Source organism: Onthophagus taurus, chromosome 11 (genome assembly GCF_036711975.1).
Source record: "Onthophagus taurus isolate NC chromosome 11, IU_Otau_3.0, whole genome shotgun sequence".
NCBI classification, from domain to species: domain Eukaryota; kingdom Metazoa; phylum Arthropoda; class Insecta; order Coleoptera; family Scarabaeidae; genus Onthophagus; species Onthophagus taurus.
This window is the reverse complement of record NC_091976.1, coordinates 26,388,639-26,402,949: the sequence shown is the minus strand read 5'-3', so window position 1 is coordinate 26,402,949 and position 14,311 is coordinate 26,388,639. Positions and strand designations below refer to the sequence as shown.

The 14,311-nt window shown below is 33.1% G+C and overlaps 1 protein-coding gene and 1 long non-coding RNA gene across 2 annotated transcripts in view; one reads left to right on the top strand and one right to left on the bottom strand.

The window, feature by feature from the left end:
• Positions 1-14,311, bottom strand: part of LOC139432192 (uncharacterized) — a 102,969-nt gene that overhangs the window by 6,463 nt on the left and 82,195 nt on the right. The window lies entirely within an intron of this gene.
• LOC111417552 (Visual system homeobox 2) overlaps positions 4,295-14,311 on the top strand; it is a 92,276-nt gene continuing 82,259 nt past the window's right edge. The window contains exon 1 of the mRNA XM_023049866.2: positions 4,295-5,114. Within this exon, the coding sequence (XP_022905634.1) occupies positions 4,682-5,114 (433 nt within the window). The 5' untranslated portion in view covers positions 4,295-4,681. The remainder of the gene's footprint in view (positions 5,115-14,311) is intronic.

The window sequence follows — 14,311 nt, the reverse complement described above, 5'->3', positions numbered from 1 at the left end:
TCATATCCCAGACATGTTCAATCGGCGACAAATCCGGTGACCGCGCAGGCCAAGGCAAAATCTGCAATCCAACCTACTCCAGGAACCTTGTTATAACCACAGCAGTATGGGGTCTTGCATTATCCTGTTAGAAAGTCGTTGATGTAACGACATGCGTTTAATGTGACGTAAGGGGTGACCTTCGTCCAGCACATATCGCCCCCCAAACCATAACCCTAGGTGTTAAGGCTGTGTGTCGAACTCCAAATTCCGTCTTTTCCCTCGATGTCGCCGCATCTTTCTACGACCATCATTCACCCATAAACAAAACCTTGATTCATCACTGACGACGATGTCATTCCAGTGATGAACCCACCCTTGCCGTTCTTGACACCATGCAAGTCTGCCTGCTTTATGGGGAGGTGTTAATGGAAGTCGAAGGTAAGGATGGTATGAATGAAACCCAAAGGAAGAAATTCTTCTATAAATAGTTGCCATCGACAAGTGTCGGTTCGAAGCTGTCCACAGCAATCGAGCTTGTTGTTTGAAATCGATCCCTGGTAGCTAAGGAGTCCGCCTAAGGAGTTGGTCTTCACGTGCCTCTGAATACCTTCTTTGGACCATAAAGACCATATCCGAGTAACTGTAGTGTGGTCCCGATTCAGCCTTCTCCTAATCTCTCGAAATGAGAGACCGATAATTCGACCCATATCAAAGTCATTGATATGCGCAAAATTTCGACGACGTCGTACAGCAGTTTGGCAATCAAATAAACTGACTTTGATTTTGTGGGCAGAAATTCATTAATTGCTAGGAAGAAAATATTTAAAGTTCTTGGTGGTGGATTTCATATGAAAGTGGGCCTATTTGGTATTAACATGGATGCTAAAATCTTTCTTAAGAGAGGGGTGAAGAACATGACAGTGCTAATTTTCTCAGACAGTCAAGCCACTCTCCAGGCTAAGTTAATAACTAAAAGAACTTTAAATACACTGAGTTATGATAGCAGAGTTGGCAATGAAGCGGCAGATGAGGTAGCACGAGAGGGCAGCGCTAAAACGTTTTTGGGGCCAAAGTCAGTAGTAGGTATATCATTTGCGATGGCCAAACATAGCATTGGATGAGCTGAAGAGGCTTTTTAATTTGATATAAAAATCGTTTCTTAGTTAACATATACTCAGTACATATTTGTAAACACTATGACAAAGTAGACACAAATCTCTATTTAAAAATGTTGACTGACACTTTAAAATTTTACCACTATCTTATTAATGGGAACTAAAATCCCCCAGGTAGAAGAAATTTATCATTTATTTTACATTATGTTGGATTTTGGAAAATAATTTTATTTTTTGAGTTTATTTAACTTTAATCCATAATTCCCATGTTTATTGGACAAACAAGAAAAAAATGTTATTTCAAATGAAACCCAACCCTTTGCTTTGTTTTCGATTTGCGGCCGATTGAAAGGTGTTCGGCCCCCTAAAAAAACCATAAGCGCGAGAAAAACCGCAAAGATGGTCGGTCGTCGTTTCTCGGTTTTCATTCGCGGCATCGTGACACCACTTCTACGCTCAACCCCCTTAAAAACGCGCCCCGTAATTTCACGTCTTTCCCCGATATGCAACGACGATTTTTTTTCTTTTCCTCTCCGCCCGGAGTAGGTATAACCAAGCCGGGCGATAATTAAGGGATTAATTGCGATATGGAAAAAAGAAGGTTTTGCAGGAGGAAGGAAAAGGAGAATGATGATGATGATGATGAGGGAAAAAGGTGGAAATTGGGAAATGGGTGGTGATTAAGATATGATTTTTTTTATTTTTGTAACTCCATCTTACGGTTTCTATTACAAATTACATACTCATATATGGTTATTGATAATATATACTATATATATTATATAACCATCTAACATCACCTGGAATTATACATATTTAAGCGTATAGAGTTTTCAAGAAGTTTTGAAATGTTTTAGTTCTTGTGTTGAACCTTAAATATGGTTGAATCGCTCCAATACGGTTTAAGATGTCCATAAAAGAGCATAAAACAGCCAGAAGAGTATTATCACAAGACCATGAAATCAAATTCACTCCATGATCATCTAATCTAATTCCTGAAGTAATCTGCACCAGAAAATTTAATACAAACGCTTAAAACTTCATCAAAACCTAAAATTATAATCGAGATTTTAGTATCAAAATGAAAAGGAAGTTAGATATCAACCCAAAAATGTTGATTAATTTCATTTTGACTTAATCAATACTTTATACATACCCGAAACTTTAGAATTAAATAGAAAAACTTCAATGGAACTTAACGAGATCCATAAAACTTCACTAAAATACTGACTTTGATGTAAGACAAAAAAAAGTTCAAAAAACTTGTAAGGAAAGTTCATTAAAAGCAAATTTTTAACAAGAAATTAAATATTAATCAATAAACTTCATCAAATCTTTGATTTATCCGTGAAGTTGATCACGAAACTTCATCAAATACTTCATTAATTTCATTTTGACTGAATCAATACTTCATATATACCTGAAACTTTAGAATTAATGATTTTGATGTAAGAGATTAAAGTTGATTCAAAAAACTTCTAAAGAAAGTTTATTAAAAACTAATTTTTAACAGAAGTTTAATATTAATCAATAAACTTCATCAAAACTTGACAAAAATTAAGAAGAAAAATTGAATCTTTGATTTATCCGTGAAGTTGATCACGAAACTTCATCAAATACTTCATTTTTAACATAGAGTTTTAATACGAATATAAAACTTCATTAAAAGTACAAATTTTAACAATAAATTTAAAACTAACGAAAGAAACTTCATTGATGTCATTCTTAATAAATGCAACTTTGTAGAACTTCATCTAAACCCGATTAAAAATAAAATAAAAGGTCAAATTCTTAATTTTTTCTCTAGAACTAATACTAGACCAAGAACTAGAAACATTCAGATTTAGCCGTCACACATGTTGAAACATATTAGAAAGGGAAGAATTTCAAGAAATCATTATAATTTGACTTGACCCTTGTATATTAAGCGATGGTTGTAACCTTAAATTAAAGGTGAAAGACTCTATTTTACTTGTATTATTGAGTATGTACTATATATAGTGAGAACTATATATAGTAAAAAAAGATAATGTTAGTTCTAGTTTTAATTGTAATTCAGCTTTGATCGAAGATGAATGACGAAAAGAACATTGTATGGCAAAAATTCCCCATTAAGTATTTACGTAAAGATGAAACAGGTGATAAACAGGAAGATTAGAACATATTATGATAAAATTGCCAAATTTATTAATTGCTTATTACCGTCGGGAGCATGCTTCTAAATGAAAATATCTATGTGCAGATCCCAATGTAAATTTTATTGTATTTATTTCGATGATCTCAATTATTCTGAACGTTGTGACAAAGAAATGTATAAAAAGAAATGTAGAGATTCCCCAATTTAAGAAATGCAGCATTTTCGTCCCAGAAAAGGAGAAAACGTTTTGGTGTCAACATGATGATGTAACTTGTTGAGAATTTTTAATGTTCTTAAAATTTTGCCACTTTTTTTTATATAAATAATTTATTTTAAATAAGTAGCGCCACCTATCGATTTCTATTATAAATATAAATCCTTATTTGACATAATATATAATAAGTTCTTTCATAAATATTATATTATTCATCATATTAATTTTATTAAAAATTAATTAGTTATCTTTATAATATGGAAATGATAAAAATTGGACAAAAAAAGAATAAATTTATAGATAGTAAAATATTAATATTTTAATATCTAAAAATGAAATCATCTCAGAAAAATTATTAATGTAAACATTGAAAGCAACAATCACATTTAGTTATTTTCCCCCCCCAAAAAGTTCTTCCACAGTTCCCGAAAACAAGCCATAAATTAGTCCCGGCCAATTAATTACACCCAATTATAATAATTGAACACATCACTTCCAATTAAGCAAACAAATCGTTTGACACTAATTGTCAAAATGGTTTTAAGAAGCGATTCTCGACCGTAACCAAACCGAACAGAAGGCTTTCAAACTCGAGAACAACGCTTTCGAAAGCTCCACCCAACGCAGGCCCGGATTTGAAACGATTCTCGACCGAATCCGCACCCGGATTTTGGTCCGGATTCGCGCAAACTGCAACCACCAATCCGTAGCTGGCGTTTCGAACGACGATTGGAGGCGTTCGGGGCGCTCCACCCCCGAATCCGGGGGCCCCTCTTTTATACAACGACCGATATTAGGGAGTCTATCTGTATGGGGCGTTTTTCAAATTCAAGAAGTGGGTACGTTCAGTTGGCACCCACGAACCGAGCGGGTAACACACACATAAAGCGAGCTTTTAAAGTTTCGGAGAACTTTGAAGTTTCGAAAAATAGAAATTTGTAATCATTTTTTTATTAATTCTATCGGGTTTCGAATCAGTTTGAAATGATGAAAAGGTAAAGTTTAACGAGAAAAAAATGTAAAAACTTTAAAAAAAACGTTTGTGATGGATTTTTATAAAGTGGACTTTAAAAAGTAAAGGATTTTTTAAAATTTTGAGTTTGAAAAAGACATTCTTAGTTGTATATATTTTCAAAAGTGGAGTGTTATTTTTAATTTTATCAAAAGTGTTATTTCAAATTTCGTCTCGATTTTTCTTGTCAACATTTCCCTTAAATCAACCCCTCTATAAAGATGAACAATAATGAAACTTTAGAAAGTACAGTTCATGTAACAGCCCCAAGCATATTAAATAAACCATCGCAAACGATGCCTCAACGTTCGCCGTTTGCGATACAAGAACTGTTGGGTTTGGGCGATAGTCAACATCATCGTTCACCGACGGCCGGCGTTTCAGCGATAACACCTAATGTCGCCGTTTATAATAATCCCCAAAGACACGTGCCGACGTGTTTCCCGTCGGAACATACCTTCAATCATCATCATATGACGATGGCCGCAAGTAGGATGGCCTATTTTAATGCACACGCGGCCGTCGCAGCAGCTTTTTTACCTCATAATATTGCTGCAGCAGCCGGAATGAATGCTGCAGCAGCTGCTAATCAAGGAGCTGCTTCTCCGGCGGCCGCTGTTTTTGGGTTTAGTGGACATCAAACACCAACAACAGGTAATTGAATATATTTTAAAATCATATTTTATAACTTTTCTGCAATATAAGTCTTTATCAAAAAGTTTTATGAAAACAAATATTGAGAAACTTTTGATTCTATCAAAATATATACCGTTTGTGCTGATTAGAAAATAGACCTAGATAACTTTCTGAATTGCAGAAAAAGTAATCATAAAATAAATTAAAAACCATCATGAACTTTCTTCTCTTGGTCTCACTTCAAGAACATTAACATTTGAGGACTTTTTTATTGCATCATAATTATGCACAACGAATTAATTAATTAAATAAATAGGATTTTTAGATAATAAATAATGTTAGAAATACCTTGTGTCTTAACTTGGTTCTTTGTATCTACCACAACCAATTTTTTGCACTCATTTTATTAGTACCATCACTAATTTCCCAAATATTTGGATTTATTAGTATAAAAACTGCAATGTTGACTAAAACAGAGACTTAGCAATAAATTATAATTATGCACATATTAGGGCTTGACTTGGTTCTTTACATCTACCACAACCAATTTTTGCACTCATTGTATTAGTACCATCACTAATTACCTTAAATTTTTTTTAAGATACCCAAATATTTGGATTTATCAGTATAAAAACTGCAATTTTGACTAAAACAGAGACTTAGCAATAAATTATAATATGTACATATTAGGGCAATAAGTGATTGCATTAAATTTAATACCTGATAAAAGCAATATAATTTTAATGACTACGTTTCTTTAACAAGCTTAGTTTTTCAATGCACGATTATTTTACATTTGATTCAAACTAATGGGGTTGAGATTATTTTTAGTGCATATCCTTGGAATAAAGCCTCCGTAGTCTATGAATATTGGTTAAGAAACAATGCTTGTTCTTTGAGTTTGTGATATTTACCCCACATAAAGTGTTTTATCTTTAGGACTTTATCTATTCAGAAATTTGTTAATTTTGAATTTCAAATTGGCAACAATCAAATTCGAAATTGTACCAAACAAAACCAAATTAGCAACTATCGTAATCACAAGAATTAGTGTTCATAATTAATCGAAAAATCAAGATCTGTATTCTGCCAAATTAATATTTACACCTGCTTTTAGTACAGATCCAACACGTTCGATTGTGTCTTAATTAATCGAGAGCATCTAATTTTACAAAATACTACTTGAAAACTTCCTGATTTCAGTGTTTTTTTTATGAATGAGTTAAATTAGGAACTTAGCTACTAATGTGTGCAGTACAGTAAAAAATATATCAAAAGAAACCATAAAATAAAGATAATATGAGATCTAGATTTATGTTTCAACCTCAAACTAAGGCATTACATCAAGAAACTTATTATTCCAATTAGATTGGTCTTCATATCTTCTATGTGGCTGATTTAAAGCATCAATCAATATTTTATGTATAGTCAAAAGATCAATCTGGGCTATGGATGCAACGAAATCATCGCAATTTCTGCATCAAATAAAAAATTAAAACTTTACAAAGTGAGAGAGATTTTTGCAAACTTACAACTACCACGGATGGAGGAGGAAATTGCTTACTATTAACAGACCACTACTATAAATAAACTGTCCCGATTTGAATTGACTTTTTGATGTCTATTGATAAACTATACTTTTACCTCCTCATCTTTCTTTATTTAAAAATAAACGTGGAATTTGAATGGGAATGGTGCTTTGGAAGGCAACTACAAATTCTTTCCAAAATTCTGCCATTTGATATCTTTTTCTGTCACTAACTTTTCAACTGATACTAATAGCTATCCTAGAAGACATGATGATGCCACTTTTCTATATCATTTAATTCCTTCTAAAAGCTTTGTGGAATATTGTATGATAATATTGCCAAAAGTTTGCTAATTTTGGGATTAAACTGTGTAATTTAAAATTCAATCTGCGCTTTGAAGAAAAATTCCCTATAGAATATTAGAACATGTAGATATTTATAGTGAAACCAGATTTCTGAATTCCAGTTGTACTAGACTCTGTTTATAGATTTATTTGGTATACATTGTCTAAATATCAGTAATTCTTACCAAAGAAGAAGAATTTAAACAAACTCAATATTTTTAGATCTACTTAAAACTTTTAACACTAGTAAGAAAGTCCTGCCACTTGATTCCATCAATGTTATATTTGGGGTCATGTTCAGAATATGAGGAAAAGGGAGCTCTCTTTCATTTATATCAATAATCTCTTAGAATTATAATTGTTTAGGAATCCAACATTGTCACTCCCTCCATCTGCATCTTTTAATAAGCGACAATATATCTCTTAATATTTCTTCCTATGGAAAAGTCTATGATTATTAACATTGAAAACGAAGTTCTGGAATTTACACAACTATCTGAGAACATTGTATTAACCAGAATTGGATATGTTATGATTCATGTATTGAGCTCAAGACCATATGAACAAAAATTCTACAATTTTTCATTTTAAACATTTTCAACAGGGAGTAGGAAATAATATATCACGTCATATATCCCTCAAGGAAAAGAGGTGTCGAAGCTGGTCTATTCCATAATGTCAATATTTATAGAATGATTTCAAATGATTTGGATCCTTTGCGTTGTTAAAAATTGACCAGCTTTTCTACACAACAGAAAAGTTGTTGTACAAGGTTTCTGTTTTTTTTTCTGCATGTGGAACAGTATAGCTCGATAGAATTTTTCATTTTAAACATACTCAACAGGGAGTAGGAAATAATATATCACGTCATATATCCCTTAAGGAAAAGAGGTGTCAAAGCTGGTCTATTCCATAATGTCAATATTTATAGAATGGTTTCAGATGATTTGGATCCTTTGCGTTGTTAAAAATTGACCAGCTTTTCTACACAACAGAAAAGTTGTTGTACAAGGTTTCTGTTTTTTTTTCTGCATGTGGAACAGTTTAGCTCGATAGAATTTTTCATTTTAAACATACTCAACAGGGAGTAGGAAATAATATATCACATCATATATCGCTTAAACAAAAGAGGTGTCAAAGCTGGTCTATTCCATAATGTCAATATTTATAGAATGGTTTCATCTGATTTGGATCCTTTGCGTTGTTAAAAATTGACCAGCTTTTCTACACAACAGAAAAGTTTCTGTACAAGGTTTCTATTTTTTTTTTCTTCATGTGGAACAGGTTAGCTCGAAAAATTATATGGTTTTTACTTATTGATCATTAATTTTCCAACATGGATAATCCTTTCAAGTTTAGATCCAGATAAACAGAAATAAGGACGAAGAAAAGAAAGAAATAAGAATCCGTGACGAAGGATTTATGAAGAAAATGAATGGCAAAGAAAGAGATTAAACTTATTTGTGAATAAAAAGTTCCTAACAGTGAATGAATATCACATGCCATTTAATTTGCAGAGTTATTTCGATCAGTGCTTGGAAAATCTTAGCCCTATAAGTGATGAAAAACGGAATAGTTGGGTGTATGCTGGTCAACTATTGCTGACGCATAGATCTAAAAGCATAACAACTCATCACCATCAACATGTCTATCATTCTATGTTTGGTACTTTACCTGACATAGCTTTGCCAACAAAATCAGGAGTTGACATTAGACAAAAAGTAGCTTCATCATATTGGTCTTAACCCTAATTTAAACCCAGGTTTAATAAGTTTTGTTAAAAAACCATTTATACTTTTATATTCTTCTCCCAACATTAATAGATTACGATCTATAAAGTGATTCGTGTAATGTTTTATGAAAATTTGTATCGTTTTAATGAAAACATCAAGAACTGAGGTTGAATTGTGTTTATGCCAAATTAATTTGGAAAGCGAAATTTTAATTAGAGTTAAAATTTATTTGTTGATATCAAATTTATTTCGAATTTTATTGAGGCTTTAAACTTGGCATTTAGGGAGATTAAGTTTATGTCAAAGATTAATTATAAATTCAAGGATTCATGGAATTTTTAGAACTACCATTAATTTAATCTCAATTTAACTAAAGTTTATGTAATAAACGACGCGTAATTGTGTTAATTAGAATTAGTGATGCATGCCCCGGGGCTTTGATTGTTTTTGTGGACTTTCAGTTCTTGCTTCTATCCAACCATATTTAGGCATATTTAGACTAATCTTAAGTGAAGGCAGGGAGTGTTTCCCAATTTGTTATGGTGTTTTATAACTACATAATGAGATGCTCAAAATATCCCTCGTGCTCAAATTGTATCTGAAATTATCCACTTTTATAAGTACTTAAGGCATAAATCAAGAGGTATCTGTTCATAATCTATTCATCAAAATAAATGTGCCTAAAAGTTATCTCAGTTTATCCAACTATTTAGTTAGTTAAAATTGAATAACAAGTAGTCAATTTAGTAAATTTTGTGAAAATATCTCATTCGAATTTCATAACTGTACCGAGAGAAGCTCGTGAACGCGACGGATATTGCGCATTTTCCAATTTCCACCAGCAAACCCGGTTTTCCCGCACGATAAGGGCTCAATGGCTCATTATCTGCGGTGATTCGGACGGCAATACTAATTGGTAATTCGATTTGCTCCTATTAGATGATGCGCCTCGGTCCGACCGGCGGCGTCTGCTTTTCCTTCCTTCCTTCCTTCCTCATTTCCCATCTCTATCAACTCAATCCGACATTACACTAACAAATTTTAACTCAAATCAAAACGAAAGGGATTTCACAAAAAAAAGATTGCTTCTTTTGGGCTCCTTTTTGCTATTCAAAAATGAAAACAATCCCCATCCTCGTTGTGCAGTCAAAACGCACACTCACATGACACATGAATAGTTTAGGATATGTTCTTGGCGTTTTGTACGCCACTTACTGAACCGGTGAATATTTGAAACGTTCTCGCTTTATGTCTCCCTATCTCCACGGTGGAGTTTTCTTTGAAAAAAAGAAAAGAAAAAAAGACCGGGGATTACTAGCAAGTTGGAAAAAAATTGCAACTAAAATTTTGAGAATTCTAATAATATTAGATGTTAATTCGAAATGATTTTATTTGGGTGTTAATGCCTGTAGAGAACGAACCCGGCGTAATTTTAACGTATGGTGTGAGGTATTGTGTTACCCCAACCTAAAGGGCTCCTTCTTTTTTCTCGGCCCCTCACCACCCGTTCTATACTGCTCTATGTCAAGAGCGACAACGAACTCTCCCTTAACGCCAGCAGCCGAATCGGTTCCGCATTTAACGACCGAATCACTTTTAATTCAATACAACCAAAAAAAAATACCAAACCAAACCAAATTAAATCAATCAAATCATTATCTTATTCGACAACAAAAAAAAGAAATCGGCACTTCAAAAAAAGGTTTGTGGCAAGAAATTTATTTTTTTGTTCTAAAAAAAAATTAAATGATCGATTATAAACGGTGATGAGCGAAAAATTTTTTCTTCTCGACCGACCTGTATATACTACACGGACTGAACGGTGACAGGTATAAGAAGGTATTTAGGGGGCTCGCAGTCCGTCCGAACACCTCCCTATTGAGACGTCCTCAGGAATTAAACGTTCACCATTGAAAGGCAGGAAGTGGAGGTCCCCGTTCCGCCCCCCCGCCTCTTTGACATGTGCTCGCCCCGTTCTTCACACACATAACACGCTCTCGCTGCCTGCCTCCGTTACAACACCTCTAGCCTTATTATTATTTCATTTAATACCATGGTACACTCTCTCTTCGTCTTCTTCTCTACATCATCAAAGAATCTTCACTCAAGATTTTTCTTCACTTTATTATCATACATTTACATTTAATATCGTCATTTTTGTATCTAAATTTTTGGTATTGTATCAATTTTATTAGATAAGAACCTCTTCTCAATTTACTGTTTGTAAATAAAAAAGATTTTGATTTTGAAGAAGAATTATACTTGAATGTTTTCAATCCAATACTAAGTCCAGACACAATTTTTCAACACTCCAACCCAAGCCAAAATGTATGCTTTCCATTTTCAATCTGCTCCTAGTACCTAACTCATCTTATTCAATCCTTGTTCATCTCTAAACTCAATATTACCAACATTAACAACCTAAGTTCAAGCTCAATGCAACCTGACTCTAACAGTCTCAATCCCAACCTCACTCAGAAGTAATGTATTGAAGATTCAAAGCTAACTCAAACATACTCATCCTAATCCATCATCTAACTAATAATTTCCACAAGCCTAACTTAATGGTCAACTTTAAACCTAAACACAACTTAACCCCAATCACAACTTTTAGAGCATCAATACGACTCTGAACCTAATTCCAACCCCATTTGAATCTAATGTCAAAAATTACAACCTAATCCATTCCAATGCAAAACTACTATGATTTCAGGATCTTTTCCAATGAATGAGGTTCGCAAACAAAATCTTGTATATTAGGGATCCCGAGATTAATTAAGAATTAATTCTCGGTTTTGATGATCTTTTAACCTCTTCTGCAATACATCTGATGAATTCGAAGACAAAACGTTCCTTTTTATCCATCTATTGTAGCTATTGTATTTACTGTAGCAATATCTATTACTGCAAACCATTTTGTTAATGATCAACAAATAAATCTTTCTGTTCTCTAAAAAGTACACCTTTAAACTTGAACATTTACACCCTCTTTTGTGGTAAGATTGCTGATTCATCAAGTATGAATTCTGAGATCTTTCTGCCACAAATTACATTAATTATCAGCTGTTGGTAAGAATTTAGGAGTTATGACATAATTTTTTGAGTTCAAATTTGTTGCTGAAATGTTCAGTTCAACACAACCAGTTTCAAAATCCAATACAAAGCCCAGACACAACATTTTAACACTGCAATCCAAGCAAAAATTAATGCTTTCAATTTTAAATCTAATCCTAGTACCTAACTCATCTTATTCAATCCTTATTCGTCTCTAAACTCAATATTACTAACATTCACAACCTGAGTTCAAACTCAATCCAACCTGATTCTATCAATCTCAATCCCAACCTCACCCAGAAGTAATGTATTGAAAATTCAAAGCTAACTCAAACATACTCATCCTAATCCATCACCTAACTAATAATTTCCACAACCCTAACGTAATGGTCAACTTTAAACCCAAACACAACTCAACCCCAATCACAACTTTTAGAGCATCAATACGACTCTGAACCTAATTCCAACCCCATTTGAATCTAATGTCAAAAATTACAACCTAATTCATTCCAACGCAAAACTACTCTGATTTCAGGATCTTTTCCAATGAGGTTCGCAAAGAAAATCTTGTATGTTAGGGATCCCGAGATTAATTAGGAATTCATTTTCAGTTTTGCAGATGATCTTATCCACCACATCTGATGAATTCAAGGCAAAATATTCCTTTTTATCCATCTAGTGCATTTACTGTAGTAATATTGATTACTGCAAACCATATTAAGTATTAATGATCAACAAACAAATCTTCACGTTCTCTGAAAGGTACACTTCTGAACTTAATCCTTTACACCCTCTTTTGTTGTAAGATTGCTGATTCATCACGTGTGAATTCTGAGATGTTTCTGCCACAAATTACATTAATTATCAGCTGTTGGTAAGGATTTAGGGGTTATGAGATAAGTTTTTGAGTTCAAATTTGCGCAGAATTGTTCAGTTTAACACAATCAGTTTCAAAATACAATACAAAACCTAATCCATTCCAATGCAAAACTACTCTGATTTCAGAATCTTTTCCACTGAATGAGGTTCGCAAACAAAATCTTGTATGTTAGGGATTCCGTGATTAATTAGGAATTAATTCTCGGTTTTGATGATCTTTTCTAAGCTCTTCTCCACCACATCTAATGAATTAAATTCGAAACAGTCCTTTTTATCCATCTTTTGTAGCTATTGTATTTGCTGCAGCAATATGCATTATTGCAAACCATATTATTAATGATCAAACAAACCTTCATATTCTCTAAAAGGTATACTTCTGAAGTTAAGCATTTACACCCTCTTTTGTTGTAAGATTGCCGATTCAACAAGTGTGAATTTTGAGATGTTTCTGCCACAAATTACATTAATTATTAGCTGTTGGTAAGAATTTAGGAGCTATGAGATAAGTTTTTTAGTTCAAATTTGTTGCTGCAATGTTCAGCATAAACTGCAAAGTCAACTCCATCAAACTCCATTCAACACAATCAGTTGCTAAATCCAATACTAAGCCCAAACACAACTTTTTACCAAGCCAAAATTAATTCTTTCCATTTTAAATCAAATCCCAGTACCTAACCCATCTTATTCAATCCTTCTTCATCTCTAAACTTAATATTACCAACATTCACAACCTAAGTTCAAGCTCAATCCAACCTGATTCTATCAATCCCAACCTCACTCAGAAGTACTGTCAAAAAATACAACCTAACCCATTCCAATATAACTCATCTCAATTTTTACCCAAACCAATGTTAAAACCTCGCATAATGAGCGTGATATGTTCCAGAAGAAATTCTTATATGTATATTACTACTTATTATATATGTACAGGGTGTCCCAATTTCGATGTCCGCATAGGCCATCTCCGAAACTAAAAGAGATAGAAAAAAAGTAGCTTACATGTCATGATCTCGTTTTTCGAGAAAATGCTAATGCCGAAAACTCCGAACAGCTATCGTCTTTTGTTTTCGCCCTATCGGCAAAAACTGAAAATTTTGCAAAAACGACAATCGCGAATATCTCACTTATTATCAAAGATGGAGTATTATAAATAAAACATTATATGGGCAATTTTTTACGAAGAATTCAGTGGCGTAGGTAGAATTTTTTTCCCATCTTTTATTTTCGAGATTTTAGACGTAACTTAATTTTAAATGGAAACCATCGTTGGCTATGACTTAAAATAATTTGTTATTTTCTTCTGATAACAAATATATATAGTTTGTGGGGTATATTTCTTATAGTTATTGAATAATTAACAAAAATTCATTTTGTTCCATCTAAATCTAATGTATGTATTTAAAAGTTAATGTTGCTATGGTGATAACTAAGGCACGGAACTTTTGTAACAAAAGAATACGATTTCCCCCCTCCACTTGTTCTCAGTGGCTGCCTAGAAACCTAGCCAATGAGAACAAGTGGAGGGGGGAAATCGTATCGTTTTGTTACAAAAGTTTCGTGCCCTAGTGATAACCATACATATTATGATGGAATATAATGTATCAATTTTTTTTGTTCTTTCTAAAACTATTGTATGTATTTAAAACTTAATGTTGTTATGGTGATAACCATACCAT